The following is a 17,623-nucleotide window of genomic DNA, read 5'->3' as shown; positions in this document are numbered from 1 at the left end:
TGAGTTCAAATTTGGCCTCAGACACTTAACACACACACACACACACACACACACACAAAACTAGCTGTGTGACCTTGGGCAAGTCACTTAACTCCAATTGCCCTCCAAAAAGGAAAGAAAGAAAGAAAGAAAGAAAGAAAGAAAGAAAGAAAGAAAGAAAGAAAGAAAGAAAGAAAGAAAGAAAGAAAGAAAGAAAGAAAGGAAGAAAGTACAGCACATGGGCCCTGTCTGGTGCAGTCACTCAAAAAGAAGATGGCAGGGGAGCTCCCTCAGCCTGCTCCTGAGTAGGATTCCGAAGAATAGTAGGAATCCTCTAGATTCCGAAGAGCTGCTTTTAGAGCTCAGAGAAAGGATAGGAAGGATCCCATGGCCTCAGATGTTACAAGCAAGTTGGCCTCGGAGGGATGCGAAAAGTCTTGGGAGCAATATCCTGACAATGCAAATGATTCCAATAAGGAAGAAAAGAGGAAGCTGTCTAAAGAAAACTGTGCTTTTCAACCACCTTGGATTTACAAAGACAACATAGCTGGGGAAAATATCATGGCATACTCCTGTAAGAATCATGTTAGTGTTGCAGTCTAGGGGTGCTAGAAATTCCAAAATGCAAAGGTACAGGGTGAGAGTTTGCCTTAAAAGAATCTGACCACGCAAGCCTTCTTTCAGTCCAAGTAGCTAGTTATTTAAGACACCAGTGGGGTAGATGAGATTCCTAGTGAGTCTGTGGTATTTGTGATGCCAATACAAGCAGGTGAGAGATTCTAAGAATATGTGTAATTTAATTGGGGTAAGATTGATATTTTTGTGCAGAAAGACTGTGGGAAGATCTGAATGGGATTAAATAGTGGCAAGTAAGCTAATTAAGTAATCAAGGTGGGCTCTGGGTTCCCAAAATTTATGGGAAAATTCAAGGGTTTTTCCTTTTAGGGGTCCAGATCCCCCCATCATTAGGAATGCTGAGTTCCAGAATAGGGTGAGGAAGGCTGGTGACAAAGACTGATGACTCACTCTACCTGACAACAAAGAAGATAGCTTTTTTAGAGGAAGATCAGAGGAAGAACCACTGCTCAGGATAACTGATATGGTGATGCTAGATGATAAAAAGAAGAGAGAACTAATGAACACTTACTGCTGTTTCTTCAAACCAAGAATGAGTCTCAGAATGGGAGATATGGAACAAAAACGGATGCTAGGAAATTGACAGTGAAGATTAAGTGAGGAAATAGTAAGGGTAACCAGAATCTCCCAGTGAATTCAGATGGTCAAACCGAGATGAATTCTATCCTCATTTACTGGATATCCTACTAAATTCCTGGCAAAATTCTGGAGCACATCATTAAAGGGAAGTCTTGTGAGCAACTCAGTCAGTCAGTAAATAAGCATTTATTAGGTGTCTATTATGTACCAGGCACTGTACTAAGTACTCAGAATACAAAGAAAGAAAGGAAAAGGAGAAGGAGAAACAGGAGGAGGAGAGAAAGAAAGAGATAAAAAGAAGAAAGGAAGGAAAGAAAGAAGGAAGGAAAGAAAGGAAAAAAGAGAAAGGAAGGAAGAAAGAAAGTGAAAAAAAGAAAGAAAGAAGGAAGAAAAACAGAAAGAGAGGAGAGAAAGAGAGAAAGAAAGAAAGGAAGAAAGGAAAAAAGAGAAAGGAAGGAAGAAAGAAAGAAGGAAGAAAGACAGAAAGAGGGAAGGAAGGAAGGAAGGAAGGAAGACTTCTGCTCTTAGGGAATTCACATTCTAATGGGGAGACAACTGCTTTGTACAAAGAAGATATAGACATATTAAATTGGGGATAATCAATAGAGGGAAGTCATTACTATTAAGAGAGATTGGGAAAGGCTTTTTGTAGGTTTAATTTTAACTAGGACTTACAGGGAACCAAGAAAGTCAGCTAGGTGGCACAGTGGATAGAGTGCCAGGCCTGGAGTCAGAAAGACTCATCTTCCTGAGTTCAAATATGGCCTCAGACATTTCCCAGCTGTGTGACCCTGGGCAAGTCATTTAACCTTGTTTGCCTCAGTTTCCACATCTGTAAAATGAGCTGGAGAAGAAAATGGCAAATCACTCTATTTTCTTTATGAAGAAAACCCCAAATGGGGTCACAGAAGTTAGATCATCCAGAAAGGACTCAACAACAATAGCATATGCTGGGCATTGTGCATACTAAGCACTAAGGACACAAAAGCCAGCTGAAACAAAGATAGCCAACGAAGGAAGACAATACATAAAAGGGAGTGTGGTTCTAGGCTACATAAGGCATAGCAACCAGAGCGGAAAGTGACGCAGTACTGTTGTTTCCAAGTATTCTGCCCATTTCAGAACATATTTGAGTGGTCTGTCTAGTCCTAGATGCCCCACATTCTAGGAAGAGCAACGAGAAACTAGGGTTCATCTGAGAGGCGCCACCATTGGTTGAAGGAATCAGGAGTTTTTAAGCCCAGAGAAGACAAGATTGGGGAGTTGGGGGTGGATTATGCTATCTGTCTCCGGGAATCTGAGAGGCTGTCAAGTGGAAGATTAGACTTGTTCTGTGTGACCCCAGAGGGCAAATGGATGGTAGTTACTGATGAGGTAGAAAGGAGTGCTGGAGACAGATGCAGCAAGAAGGATGCAGGATGTGAGACGGAAGATAAGATGCAGGATGTGACCAGCCAGAAAAGTGATCAAAGAAGACTATGCATTGAAGCCCCCAGCGTGGACTCACCTGCGCGATTTCCCAAAGCGCCGCTTGCCTGATATGCCAGAACAAGCTCCCCCCTCCCCTTTCTTGTTCCCTTTGCTTATCTGTATGGGCTTTGGAGCAGTGCCCCTCTTCCCCCTTTCCTGTTCTCCTTGCTTCTCTGTATGACAAAGACACCTCCAGATTACCCGATATCCCAGACATTCTAGACCCGTGCTTGCCCCTGCTTTTGTTCCCCTTCCCCCGTTCCATAAAATTGTATTTAAACCAGACCTTTCACCTGGCCAACACCTTCTGCCTCCTACGAGCAGGACGGCTCTGCCCCACCATAGGGGAGCAGACCTGCTTGGGTGTGTCACCCCCATAAATGCCTTTCTTTATGTTGGAGACTGTGTGAGTGAATGTGAACTCTTTCAAGGCATTAGAACCCCCACATCTATATCCATCCATTCTTCACCATTCTGGGGGTGGACCCTGAACTCATCAGTTACAAAGGGGCAACTTTGGGCTTGAGGTCAAGACAAACTTTCTAAGTGACCTGGGCTGCCCCTAGAAGTGCTTAGTCCTCAATCACTGAAGGTCTTCAGTGCAGGCTGAATGTCAATCATAGGGGCCACAGGAGATTCTTGCTTAAGCAACAAATGCCCTCTGAACTCCCTTCCAGCCCCAGATATCTATGATTCTTCACATCATGGCCCTTGGAGGAAGGAGATTTCCACATGTTTCCTATTATAACTCACTTCCCCTCTATGCCAAGGAAGTGCCCCAAACAGCTTTTGTAGTCAGCACTCTTTCTGGTATTTTATTAGGCTCTAAGAAATGTGAGCTCCCCCTAAGACAGGCACAAGATGTGTGTCTGGAACAGCTGAAGGAAGTGTGGATCAAGCGAGGACACACTAAGGTAGAACCAGACAGGGTAATTGGAGCCTGAACTCTTGCCTGATTTAGTCACAGGAACCAAAGGCTATTGGTGCTAAGCCTCTATAACTCCTTTGGCATCCAGTGGGACAATTTCCAGTGTAAAGATATCTGCTTCCTGGAAAAGGGGCTTGCAGGATGGAGGGAGGGAACAAACAATGATTAAATAGCTACTCTGTGCCAGGCACTGTCCTAAGTCTTTTTAAGATATCTCAATAACAACCCTGCAAGGGAGGTGGTATTATTATCCCCATTTTACAGGTAAGGAAACTGAGGCAGAGAGAGATTACATAGCTACCAAACTCTGAGGCCATATTTGAACTTGGGTCTTCCTAGCTCCAGGCCTAGCACTGATATTCATAAAGTTAAATTGACTGATAAAGTAAAATTACATGAACAGGCAGTTCCCAAGGGAAGAAATCCAAGCTATCTACAATCAAATGAAAAAAATGCTCCAAATCACAAATAATTAGAAAAACATGAATTAAAGTAACTTTGAGGTTATGACTCACACCTATCAAATTGGCAAAACTGACAGAAAAAGAAAAACATGAATATTCGAGGGGCAACAATATTGGAAGACATACAACTTTGAAAGAATTAGGAACTTTGATCAACAGGATGACCAGCCACCGTTCTGGAAGGCTCATGATGAAACATGCTGTCCACTTCCTGACAGAGCGGTGATGAACTCAGAGTATATATTGAGACATATATTTGAGGGGGCATGGCCAATTTGGACATTTGTTTTGCTCTACTATGCATATATGTAACAAGGGTTTTATTTTTTTCTCTTATTGGGGGGAAGGAAATATGTGTTTTCAGTGATTGAAAAATAAAATTTAATTTAGAAAATAAATAATTAAAACTAAAGAGAGCAAAGAAAGATATAACTTTTTTTATAGTAGCAAATGAAATAAAGTGGTACCTGTCAAATGAATCAATTGGGGAATGGTTGAACAAATGACAGTAAAGAATGTAATAGAACAGCACTGTACTGAAAGAGATGAACAGAGACAGGTTAAGAGAATCCTGAAAAGACTTATATGAACTGATGCAGAGTGAACCAGGGGAATAAATTAAACTGCAGGGAATAACAAAACTTCAAAAATGAATAATTTTAAAAGACTTAAGGAACTCTGATCAATGCAGGACTCACTCTGATTCCAGAGGGTTCATGATATAGAATGTTATCTGCCTCCTCCTGACAGAGAGATGATAGACTAAGAATATGTAGACTGAGAAACACATTTTTGGACATAGCCAATATGAGAATTTTTCCCCCTGATGATAAGTAATTATTACAAGAGTTCTGTTTTCCTTTTTTTTAAAAGGGGGAGAAAAAAATAAATGCTTTAATAATAATAAATAAAAATTTAGAATTTTAATTAAAAAGGTGAGGGGGGCATGGCAGGAGATAAGTTGGGACCATGTAGGGAGGTCTCACCTCCTCTTTCAGCACAGCAACAACCCGGCTTCTCTGCACATTTCTGAGCAGACTGTCCATTCGATGGACAAGGACCATGCCAATCATATCAACCCCTTGGCGAACAGGGACCAGAAGCTCCTCCGTCACCCAGGCCAGCTGAGGCTCCACTTCCTGGCAGAGGGAGGATTCAGCAGGGCCACACACCATTTCTGGAGAAAGAGCAGACTGTTTCATGAGACCCTAGGACTGGAAGAAAGCCTGGGCTGCAGCAAGGAGAGGGCACCTGAGATCTGGGGGGAGACTCAAGGGTCACAGGCCAGTTCTCTGACTCATCAGAAAGGCTCCCCTCAGTCACAGTGAGCAGCACGAACAAAAGGGAGGCGGGAAATAGGAAACAGGGGTTGGGGTGGGGGTAGGGTTGGGGTGGGGGTGGGGGGCAGCAGAGACAATTTGGAGCTAAATCTGGCCTCTCTGCAAGCCTACTCCAGGCAGAAGCTTTGTCTTCCTCACCCAACCGATACTCACTTTGAACTTTTTGAGCAATCTGATTGCTTAATGCAAGCATCTGATCCGCCTCAGGACGAATTTTCTTCTCTAACTCTTTCTTCAGTTCTTCCTTTTCTTGATGAAAATGTTGGAGCTCAGAGGAGATCAGCTTTAATACTAGAACATAAACTTCATCCAAAAACTGTACAAACAGCAGGAGTCAGATAGAGACAGAGAAAGACAGAAAGGGAAAGGAAAAGGGGAAGAGGAAAAGGGGGCAGAGAGGGAGAGGATAGAAAGCCGGGAAGAAAGAGAGGAGGAGGAAAAAGAGAGAAGGGGAGAGAGGTAAGGGGTGAAAGAAAGGAAGAAAGGAGGGTGAGGGAGAGGAAGAAAAGAGAGGGAGAGAGGAAGGAAAGGAGGGGGAAGATATGAGAGAGAGAGAATTAGGAAAGCATGTATCCTTACATCAAAGATATTTATATAGGTCACAGCAGAAATATTTGAAGGGAGTCAGTGTTCTGAATGGCTTTTTCCTTGCCCCCCTAAGTGCCCAAGTGCTGACCAAACAAACCCAGTGCCAATATACAACAAAAATGGTTGTATTTCTTCTTGTTTGGGTTTTTTTTTTTTTCTGGAAGACAAAGGGTGGTGGGGCAGCATGTCATAGCACCCATTCCCACAATCCTGAGTGCTGACTGACACCAAGTGCCTGCCCTACAGAATGGGCTCTGAGAACTGTGGGGTTTCTGTGTATGGTGTCCCCCAAACAACTGACAGAATCATCCTGATACCTGGGGTCACTAATCGTTCTTGTGCCATGTGATGGGGGATAAGATTCACACTGGACCCCTAAAAGGAAAAGCCCCTGAACTTCTCCCACAAATTTCAGGAACCCAGCCCCTGGGAACCCAGATCCCTGGCCTTGCCCGAGGTACCCAGCCCACCCCAGTCAATAATCCTTTTAGCTGCCCTTTCATTGCAGCCCTCATAGTCTGTACCTGGCCCACCCCAGGTTACTTCCACTCCTTAATCCCATTCAGATCATCCCATAGACTTTTTGTCTAAAAGTACCAAAATTTTATCCAGATCAAATGTGTAGATTCCTTAAGAGTCTGGCCAGCTTGTATTGGCCTCACAAATTAACTCACTACTTTAACTGGAAAGCTTGAGGTCTTTTGAGACAGACCCATGCCCTGTACCCCTTGCATTTCAGGGTCCCCAGCACACAGGGTCCCCTAGACCACAACACCATGGAACTCTTTGGGGGTGAAGCCTATGGATCCCTTCTCAGAATAAAGTTTTTAAATAATTGAAGGAAATGCTCAATTTTAGTTAGAGGTCAGTGAAAATGAAGATGTAATGTTTTGGGTTTTTTCCTATACAAGTTCATAGACCCCTGGAATCTATCCGTGGAGTTAGTCCATGGTTAAGATCTGAAAGGATTAAGAAGTCCTGTTCTCTACCCTCTGCCTACCAACCCTGAGACACTGGACTTGAGCCAGAGGCAAAAACCCATGTGGCTCAATGATAAACCTTTGGATAGGAAAAGTTAGAGTGGAGAATTTACCTTCCTCCAGGCCCATTTCCTCCGGCTTTCCACACCCCTGAGCATGGCTGGTTTCTGGGCCCGAAGTTTTGGCAACAGATCCCTCATCAGCAGATTAGCGAGGACCTAAGGCCAAAGGAAGACAGAGGTAACCACTCTATGGCAGGAGGAGATGGGCTCCCTCTCCAGCAGTCCCTCCCTGGGTCACAGCCCCTGCAGGCAGAAGGGGGTGACCCCCAGCTACTTATTTCACAAACCTCTTCATCTGTGCCCAAAAGGAGGTTGTCGACTCCATAAATGCCTTTCTCCTGCCTGAAAGACTTCACTGCATCCAGAAATGCCTCCACGTCGGGAGATTTTCTCCTCTGTAAAACTGAAGCCAGTTTTATTTTCATTCCTCCATGCTTTGGCCCACACATGGCAGTCAGCTCAAGAAGATTGTGATTGATCCTGAAATCCTACTCAGCAGTCAAAGTCACCATCCCTGATCCTGCTGGCCAGTAACAACCCACCTCCTTTGATCTCAAAGAGAACTGAATATCTCCCTCTAATCTACTGGAAATGTATCATCAGCATTAATTTTCTGCTTGTGTCTTATCTTCCTAGACCGTAAGCTCCAGGAGGACAGCACATCAGTTACTACAGCTTGTGAAGGGCATTGATTAGAGGAGACAAAGAGGAAGGGAAAGGGTCTGGAGTCTTCATCACAGGAAGAACAATTGAAGGAACTGGGAATGTTCAGCCTGCAGAAGAGAAGACTCGGGGCAGGGAGGGATAGGGGTGTCTAAGTATTTGAAGGGCTGCTCTGTGGATCATTAGACTTGCTCTGTTTAGCCCCAGAGGTGAAAGTTGTAAGGAGGCAATTTAGGCCCAGTGTCAGGGAAAACTTTCTAACCATAAGAGCTGTGTTGAAAATAGAATAGATTGCCTCCATTCTTGGAAAATCTCGAATTTTCCAAGCAATCAAAGTCAAGTTCAGCTGTTTAAAGATCCTGTTGTTTAAAGATACTACACACACAACTTTTTTTTAAATCAAGACATTTGGTCACTGAGTCCAACCCCTCCCCCATTTTACAGATGAGGAAACTGAGACATGGGTAGGTAGTAAGTGGCAGAGCTGAGGAAGTGAAAAGTCTAGATCACAGGATGTGAGTTGGAGGTGACCTCAATGGCCATCAGGTCTGAACCATTTCTGAAAGGAATCCCCACCTCTGACCAGAGACCTCCAACAAGGGACTGGCTAATCACTTGTCTGGCATATGAGAGCAGGGATTCACAGATCTGTCATTTCCTATATGACTTTGGATGTGTCACTTAACCTACCCGGGCCTCAGTTTCCTCATATGTAAAATGAGAGTGGTTGTCCTAGATGGCCTCTGAGGGTACTTTTAGTCATTCAGTTCATGGTCCTGTGGTTTCTCTGAGCTTAGACAAAGTAGGTGCTTAATACTATATTGTCTGCTGTTGATTGTACCATTCAAAAAGGGACTACTCCATAGTGACAGGGACTTTCCTGAGGGACTGACCCATCTATCAGGCCTGTGCTGGGGGAGAGAACTCAGGAATTTGTCTAGACCTTGTCTGTGACACCAGGGACCAGCTCACAAGACACAGATATAATTCTGACTGCAGTCCCTCAGAGGAAGCATGTCATCTACCTGTCGCCCTGCGCCGAATCCCATCTCTCAGGACAGATTTCCAGCTGTCCTGGGATTCTATCGTGTCTGTGCACAAGCAGAGGGGCTGTCGGAAAGGGTGGCGGAGATAGATGGGAAATCCTAGAGGGGGCTCAGTGATTGGATCAGGATCTAGAATGGAGTGGCTCCCTGGAAAAGAAAAAAAAAACAAAACTCTAGGCTTCACTCTTGTCAGAGTCAGGAGGAAAGCTTGGCTTCAATGTCTTAAGCCATACAGCAAATCCAGGACAAATCAAGAATGCCCTTATGGTGTGGGGAACGGAGGGCCATTTCGCTTTTTAAATTGGCCTCATATCAATGTTTCCATGACAAGGGGTCTCCAAGCCTCTGAGTGCTCTTCTGAGGCTGGAGAGGGGACCTAGAAACAAATGATGAAGCTCTGTCTTTGCCTGATGCCAGCCCTGCTCGCCTCAAAGGACTGTTGTTGGAGGGGGCTTTGTAAAATCTCAGGGGCACCGCGGGAATGGGAGAAGTTGTTATTATTCTCTAGTGACAAAGTCTTACCTGTTGACCCCTGATAGAGACATTCTCTCCATGAGGCCACTAGTGTGTAACCAGTCAAAGCAACAGACCCCTGTGGTTCTTCACCACATCTCTGCTCCTAGAAAGACACCAAAGGGACTTTTCAGAAATTTTCTCAACTACAAATTGCTCTCATAGGAAAATTAGCAGCTATTGAGGCAAGAGCTCCCCCAAATATTCACTCATGGGACACTTTCAATGAAGCATCATGGAGGCAGCATGGTGCTTTAGCACCATGTTGGAAGTCAGAAGACCCAGGTTCTAGTCTCAGATCTGCAGGATTATAATTTTCTTTTTTTTTTTTGGAGGGCAATTGGGGTTAAGTGACCTTCCCAAGGTCACATGGCTAGTTTCTGTGTCAAGTATCTGAGGCCGGTTTTGAACCCAGGTCCTCCCAACTCCAGGGCCGGTGCTCTACTCATTGTGCCACCCAGCTGTCCTTGGGATTATAGTTTTCTGTGAAACTTTAAGCAAGTCACCTCCAATCTCTGGGTCTCAGTTTCCTTACATGTAAAATAAAGGGGTTAGATTAAAAGGCCTGAGCCCTGCCATCTCTAGCACTTTTTGCCACTGGACCCGGACGTCTCTGGAGGAGAGAGTGAGGCTGGTGACTTTGTACAGCTCTGCTTCACTTAAAACCAATTCACTTGCAATTCACGACATCACCTTCCTGATGTCATTGGTCCTTTTTGAGAACAAAGGACAAACAACAACGACAACAACGATTGTTCACCCCCTGCGTGCTATATTCCAGCCAAGCCCTCTCTGCACGTACCCTGAAGTTCCCCACCTCTGGACTCTTGCTCCTAGGTCACCTCTTCAAACTCCTATCGATCTTTTAAGACTCAAATGTCACCTTCTGGAGGAAACTTTCATGGATTCTTCCCAGTTGGAAATTATTTTAATCCTTATACTACACCCCAGCATCAAGAAGCCAGTGTTAATTTTTATCTCTCCAATGCCTTCATCACTTATTATTTTGTATGGTAATTATCCTCTTGCTAGACTCCAGCCAGCATAAAGGTAGAGACCATCCCTTACTGAAATTTCCACCACCTCTGTTTATCAAGATTGCCAAACTTAGAGTTAGAACTAAATGGGAGCTCAAAGGTCCTACCCTCTCATTTTACAGAAGACAAAGCTGAGATTCAGAGATTCAGAAGTGATTTGACCAAGGCTACTTAGCAAGTTAATGATGGGTCCAGGACTAGAACCTGAGTGTAGGACTAAAACCAAAGATGGTGGATGTCCTGCCTAAGCTCACACAGTTGGTAAGTGGAAGAATCAATATTTGAAGTCATGTCCTTTACCTCCAAATCCACTTTTTATTGATTAATTAAACATTTGCTGAATTTAAATACAAGATCTGGTGCTCTGTTGACCTAAAGTTTCTGTGGAGACAAGGTGACTTGGGAATGGAAGGTGTTGGAGAGGGAGACATGAGCAAGTCAGCTCATGTCTGGGGAAGAATGGCAGCTATGAAGATAAGGTATTTGGCACTAATTCCTCTCCATTAGCCTCTCATTCCTACCCTAAAGTGCCCACGGCCACGAGGGAAGCATTGAGAGCATGTATTTGATCTCTGCCTTTGACTAATGATAGACTTTAGGCATCTATATCTTAATTTACTAAATTCCAATTCAATTTGGTACAATCCAAGGAAAATCTTTTAAGTAGCTATCATGTATATGGTTCTCTATTAGGTTCTGGGAATAAAAAAAGAGAGAGAAACAATCTCTGACCTCAAAGAGCTTACATTTCTATTGGATGTGGTGGTAGAGACACACCATGTACATAAATTAAGTATAGTACAAGGTAATATGAAGAAGGAAAGACTGCAAACTATTGGAAGGAAGGGAGAATAAAGGAAGGCTTCATGGACTATGTGGTCCTTCCACTGAGTCTTGAAGGAAGACAAAGATTTTAGGAGGAAGATGAGGGGAGGCATTGTAGACATGAGGGATGAATTTTACAAATGCAACAGACAGAGTGTTCAGTTTAGGGAGTAGCTAGGATTCAAGTTTGACTGGAATGGAGAATTTGTGAAAGGGGTAGGGTAAAATGAAACTAGAAGAGTGGGGTGAAAATAGAGTGTTAAAGGGCCTTAACCACCAGGCTCAGGAATACACAGGTCATCTTAGAGGCAATGGACAGCTACTAGCAGACCTAGTATAGGGGAGTTGCATGGTAAATGAGCGCCAAATGCTGCGATGGTTTGAGTTAGCCCAACACAGTCCCATGGAATGCTTAGTCAATATTAACTGACCTTCTGAACTAGGCCATTCCCAGTGCCCTCAGCTTCTGGGACTTTCCTTTCCAAGGTTATCCTGCATTTGATTTGTATATGGAATATATGTACTGATATATGCACTATTACCTCTCCCATTAGAATATAAACTCCTTGAAGGAAGGGACTATTTCCTCTTGTCTTTGTGTGTGCCTAGCATATAGCAAATACTTAATAAATGTTTGTTGATTGATTGATTGATTGGGGCTGCAAAGTTCGAAATCCTTCAGAAATTATTTTAAATGGCAGAGAAGCTTCTAGAAAAACCAAAGTGACCTTTCAAAGTAGAAAATACAACCAATGACAAAAACTGTTCAAATTTCTTCCTCTGTAAATCAAGGGGTTTGGCTAATGAGTTCTAAGGGAGCTCCCAGCTCTGACTCCCTATGACCATTGAATAAGGGGAGCCTGGGAACATGGTACCTGAGACAAGGAGAAGGGGATATCCATACAAATAGTAATAATAATGAGAATAATGATTCATAGAAATAGAGAAAAGCCCCAGTATTTTAAGGTTTACAAAATGTTTGTTTCACAAAACTGCATGATATAGATGGTAGAAGTATTATTTTCCCATTTTATTTTATTTTGCCTTTTGGAGGGCAATTGGGTTTAAGTAACTTGCCTGAGGTTACACATTTTCCCATTTTATTGATAAGGAAACTAAAGCTCCCAGATGTTAAGTGACTTCCTCAGGGTCACTCACTGGGCAAATATAAGAGCCAAGATTCAAACGCAGGGCACAGGGTTCATAAGCCAGAACTGGAATGGACCTTAGAGGTCATTTAATCCAACCTCATTCTTCAGGTGAGATCATTGAGACCCAGAGAGGTCCCAGAGAGGAGCCCCTCCCTCCCTCTGTCTGATTGAAGAGGGTGGAGGATGGACATTGGAAAGCTTATCCCAGATTCTCCACTATTTAAGGGTGGCACACAAGTAATTCTCTTTGGCATTTCCCACCAGGATACTTTTCTGAAAGCCAGCATCTCCAGAAACTCATCATTCTGCAAGATGAAATAACTTGGGGGGGGGGAAGGCGGAGTCAAGATGGTGGAGTAGAAACACGACCTCCCCTCAGCTCCCGTTTCCACCTTTCCCAATCTATGTAAAAAGGGGATTCTAAAAAAACTTTGGAGCTGCAGAACCCACAAAATGACACAGAGAAGCTAACCTCCCACTGAGGACAGCCCGGCAGGCCAGCAGGAATTGGCCAGCGCAGTGCTCTGGGAACCTAGCCCAGCCCGACACTGACACCGAGGCTTTAGCCCCAGGGCCGGCCTGACCAGCCGCTGGCTGGAAGGACTCCAGATCAGCAGCAGCTGTGGCCGTTTCCAGATTTATCAACACATAGATGCCAAGGACAAAGTGAGAGGTCAGTGTAGTCTGGACTTTGGGACCCAGTAAATGGGAGCCCGTGGCTTTTGCCCCCAGGGCAAGAAGCTGCTGAGATGCTGGCACAACCATCCAGCACCACATGGCAGCTTCAGCTCCTGGCCTGCAGAGTGTAGGGGGACCAAGCAAATTGCTCTTGCTTTAACCTTCTTGGATCTGGATCTCAGTCTAGGGTGGAGGTCCTGGGGTGTGTGTCCAGCTTGCCAAAGCATGTGGAGAACTCAGAGAGGGCACCCATCTAATACCTCCGGCAGCTGAGAAAACCCCAGCATTTGGGACGAAAGCTCCCCTGTCTGGTGGCAGAGTCCTACTGTGGCAAAAAGCCCAGGGGTCAAATGACTGATGGGTGACATGACCAGGCAAAGGAAAAAAAGCAGACAGAAGATTCCAACATTAGACTCCTATTTTGGGGACAAAAAGGAGCAAAGCATGGAAAAGGAGGAAGACAGTGAAGTCAGAGCTCCTGCACCAAAAGCTTCAAAGAAAAATATGAGCTGGTTACAGCCATAGAGGACCTTAAGAAGCAGATAAGAGAAGTGGAGGAAAAATTGGGAAGAGAAATGAGAATAATGCAAGAAAATGACAAAATGAGAGTCAATAGCCTGACTGAGGAAAATAACACCTTGAAAAATAGACTAACTCAAATGGCAAAAGAGGCTCAAAAAGGCAATGAGGAGAAGAATGCCTTAAAAAGCTGAATTTGCCAGATGGAAAAAGAATCTCAAAAGCTCAACAAGGAGAATCATTCCTTTGGAATTAGATTGGAGCAAATGGAAGCTAATGACTTTATGAGAAATCAAGATGCTGTTAAAAAAAATCCAAACAAATGAATGAATAGAAGGCAATGTGAAATATCTCATGGGAAAAACCACTGACCTGGAAAATAGATCCAGGAGAGATAATTTAAAAATTATTGGACTACCTGAAAGCCATGATCAAAGTAAGAACCTAGAAATCATCCTCCAGGAAGTTCTCACAGAAAACTGCCCTGATGTTTTAGAACCAGAGGGCAAAATAGAGGTTGAAAGAATCCACCGATCACCTCCTGAAAAAGATCCCAAAAAGAAAACTCCTAGGAATATTATAGCCAGGTTCCGGAATTCCCAGATTAAGGAGAGAATATTACAAGCAGCCAGGAAGAAACAATTTGAATATTGTGGAAACACAATCAGGATAACCCAGGATCTGGCAGCTTCTACACTGAGGGATCGAAAGGCTTGGAATATGATATTCCGGAGGGCAAAGGAGCTGGGATTAAAACCAAGAGTCACCTACCCAGCAAAACTGAGTATCATGTTTCAGGGGAAAATATGGTCATTCAGTGGAATAGAGGACTTTCAAGCATTCTTGCTGAAAAAACCAGAGTTGAATAGAAAATTTGACATTTAGATATAAGAAGCAAGAGAAGCATGAGAAGGTAAACAGGGAAAAGAAATCATAAGGAACTTATCAAAGTTGAACTATTAACATTCCTACATAGAAAAACAATAATTGTAACTGATGAAACTTTTCTCAGTAGTTGAAGAGAATAGAAATATATGTATATCTATATATGAGGGTATATGGGCATATGAATACATATGTGAATGTGTGCATATATGTTTACAAGTATATATAGATAGAGGGCACAGGACCAATTTAAAAAGAAGGGATGATACTTAAAAGGTGAAATTAAGAGGTGAGAGAGGAATAATGAGAGGAGATGGGGAGAGACAGAATGGGGTAAACTATCTCATATAAAAGAGGCAAGGGAAAATGGTTACAATGGAGGGGAAGAATAGGAAGACAAAAGGGAATGAGTCAACCTTATTCCCGTTGAATTTGGCTTGAGGAGGGAGTGAAATACACACTAAATAGGGTATCTCACCCTCCAGGAGAGTATGGGGGGCAAGGGGATGAGAGGGGGAATGATGGAAGGGAGGGCAGGCTGGGGGGGAGGGAAGTTGGAAGCACCCACTTTTAAAAAGGGATGGGATCAAAGTAGAGAATAGAACAAATGGGAGGTGGGATAGGAGGGAGGGAAATATAGTCAGTCTTTTACAATATATCTACTATGTTATTGTTTTGCATTGGATACACATGCACAACCTATACCAAACTGCTTATCTTCCCAGTAAGGGTGGGTGACAAGGGAGGAAGGGAATGAATCTGGAATTCAAAGTTTTAAAAACAAATAATCAAATATATATATAATATATATATACTATTATTAATACTATTTTACATGTCATTGGGAAATAAGATACACAGGCACTGGGGCATAGAGACTCACTGGAAAAGTGGAAAGGGGTATGGGAGAAAATATGGGAGAGAGCGGATTGGAGGAGGGGGTATCCTGTGGGACTGCTATTTGGGTGCGGTGGGTAGGGGGAAAACGGGGAGAAAATTTGTAACTCAAAATCTGGCGGAAATGAATGATATAAATCAGAAGTTAATAAAGCATTTAAGAAAAAAAGAAATCAACTTGGAAACTCATATCTTTTTAGATTACTTTCCACCATGACTATATATATGACTTCATGCCCCTCCCCTCTCCAGCTTCTTCCCTTATTAGATTGTGAGCTCTCAGAGGGCAGGCACCATCGTATGCCTTTCTTTGTATCTCCAATGTTTAGCAGAGTACCCAGCACATAGTAGGTGCATAATAAATGCATACTCACTCTGACTCCGACTCTGACATGGCCTCCCCAAGGTCATACCAGTACCAAGGAGCAGAGATACCACCAGTTTTATGTCTAGCATTCTTCCCATTACTGCCTCTGCAAAGAACTGACTGCAAGAGGTCTAGAACCAAGTGTTCACCTTGGTATTGGTATTGGTGTTGGCATTAACTTTGGCACTGGCAGACCCAACTGAGAATAAAGTGGACCCTTTTACCTCTTTACTGCCAAACCACTCTAGAGAGGAGTCTCCACGTAGGACCCAGTAACTCTCCCTCCACTTTGGGGAGTGCCCTTGCAAGTGGCTCAGGATCCCCTCATGCATCACGGCCCGGGGAGGTTTCTGAGGAGAGAAACTTGATCAAAAGTGGCATCATATCAAGTGACATCTCTTTAAAAAAAGAAAAACAACCAGTGCAACAGAGAGAGCCTTCCATTCTGCTTGCCTACATTCACCAGGCTCCCTGGGGCTGCTGCAGCTGCACACCAGCGGTTTTCCAGACATATGGAGACTATTAATGTCTGTACTTAAAGACAGCTGAGCTAAGGACAGTGCATCTGCCTTCTCTCCAGAGATCTGAGGCAGAAGTAGCAGAGCATGAAACTACATACCCTTCACCAGCTGCTTTCAACATTCATCTCCACAACCAAAGGACAGAACTTTGTGAGGTAATGGTTGATTTAGATACTTTTTTTGGAGTATTATGGAAGGGGAGGGAGGATCCTGGTTCCCCCTCCCACCAAGGCACTGGGTCTCAAAGAACAGCCCTTTGGGGCTATCCTGTGTTATCCTTTCCATTTGGAAGCAGGAAAAATGCAGCAGGGGACCCCAACTGCATTACAAGCTGCGCAAATACTACTTACAACATCTTCCCTGTTCCAGTCCTGGAAAGGAATAGTGTCAGTGACACCACTACTGGGCATTTACCCAAAGGACCAAAGGAATAGGAAAAGGAATCATATGAACAAAAACAATTTATAGCAACTCTGTGGTAACCTGGAAGCCAAGGGGGGCGGCTATACAAGCTGTGGTAGAGAAATGTGTCATAAGATTTAGTATCATTGTACTATAAGCAACAATGACTGTTTAAGAAGCCTCCGTGAACAGAGCAAAATGAGAATAGAACAATTCACACGACAATTCATTCATCATAGAAGAGGGCATTCTCTCCTCCTCCCAAGCCTCTGATATTTGAGGGTTGATGAGCTCCCATCCTCAATGTCCTTTTTTCCTTTCTATGTGAAAAGGTTGTGCTAGGACTTTATGTGAACTCCATATTCTGCACACTTGAAGAACCCTGGACCCAGAGAAGAAACCTCTGGTGGAAAACCACCCCACCCAAGGGAACCATACCCACTTTATCCTACCCTGTAGCACTCTCAGGATAAATGCCCACTTCATGCCAACCTAGAACCTCCCCAGCACCAGTACCTACTTCACTCTTCAACAGCTGGAATCCCGTATGTCCCTGGGGTGTCAGTTCCCTTGAAATTTGCCTCAGGAAGGTCATAGCAAGTTGCCTTTGGTAATGGGGCATGAAGGAATTCAGGAAAGCACCTGTCCGGCCTGGGAAGGGACAAAGAACAGATACAAACACTAGCTGATCTCCTTTCCATCCAGCTAATCTCACTTTATTTTGAGATAGTTGGAAGCCCCCTCCCAGACCTCAGGGACTATGCCCTGTGATCCCTCTTGCTTTTGACAGTTCTGTAAAACCCACCCCAAGGCATGATCTTTTTTCTTTTTTTGGCGAGTCATTTGGGCTTAAGTGACTTGCCCAAGGTCACATAGCTAGTAAGTGTCAAGTAATGGAAGTCGCATTTGAATTCAGGTCCTCCTGATTCCACAGCTAATGCTCTATCCACTGAACCACCTACCTGCCCCCCACGATCTTCTTTTTACCAAGTCTAAATTAGGGAAGCTCGTGATGGGCATAACACCTTCCTTCCACCTAGAATCTTAATGATAGATGCATGTGAGAGAGAACTACTCCCATGAGGCTCTGATC

General features: G+C 43.8%; 1 protein-coding gene across 1 annotated transcript in view; it reads right to left on the bottom strand.

The window, feature by feature from the left end:
* The window catches only part of NIBAN3 (niban apoptosis regulator 3), a 37,093-nt gene that overhangs the window by 18,566 nt on the left and 904 nt on the right, over nucleotides 1-17,623 (bottom strand). Inside the window, exons 2-10 of the mRNA XM_069083184.1 lie at nucleotides 17,051-17,181; nucleotides 15,832-15,957; nucleotides 9,258-9,354; nucleotides 8,715-8,882; nucleotides 7,314-7,429; nucleotides 7,078-7,182; nucleotides 5,550-5,712; nucleotides 5,043-5,233; nucleotides 4,755-4,799 (exon numbers count right to left, since the gene is read on the bottom strand). Coding sequence (XP_068939285.1) covers nucleotides 4,755-4,799; nucleotides 5,043-5,233; nucleotides 5,550-5,712; nucleotides 7,078-7,182; nucleotides 7,314-7,429; nucleotides 8,715-8,882; nucleotides 9,258-9,354; nucleotides 15,832-15,957; nucleotides 17,051-17,181 — 1,142 coding nt within the window. The remainder of the gene's footprint in view (nucleotides 1-4,754; nucleotides 4,800-5,042; nucleotides 5,234-5,549; nucleotides 5,713-7,077; nucleotides 7,183-7,313; nucleotides 7,430-8,714; nucleotides 8,883-9,257; nucleotides 9,355-15,831; nucleotides 15,958-17,050; nucleotides 17,182-17,623) is intronic.

This window comes from Petaurus breviceps, unplaced genomic scaffold, assembly GCF_028583685.1.
Source record: "Petaurus breviceps papuanus isolate PSGF00001 unplaced genomic scaffold, PetGlider_PUasm1.0 172, whole genome shotgun sequence".
Taxonomy (NCBI): domain Eukaryota; kingdom Metazoa; phylum Chordata; class Mammalia; order Diprotodontia; family Petauridae; genus Petaurus; species Petaurus breviceps.
This window is presented reverse-complemented; position numbering and strand designations above follow the sequence as displayed.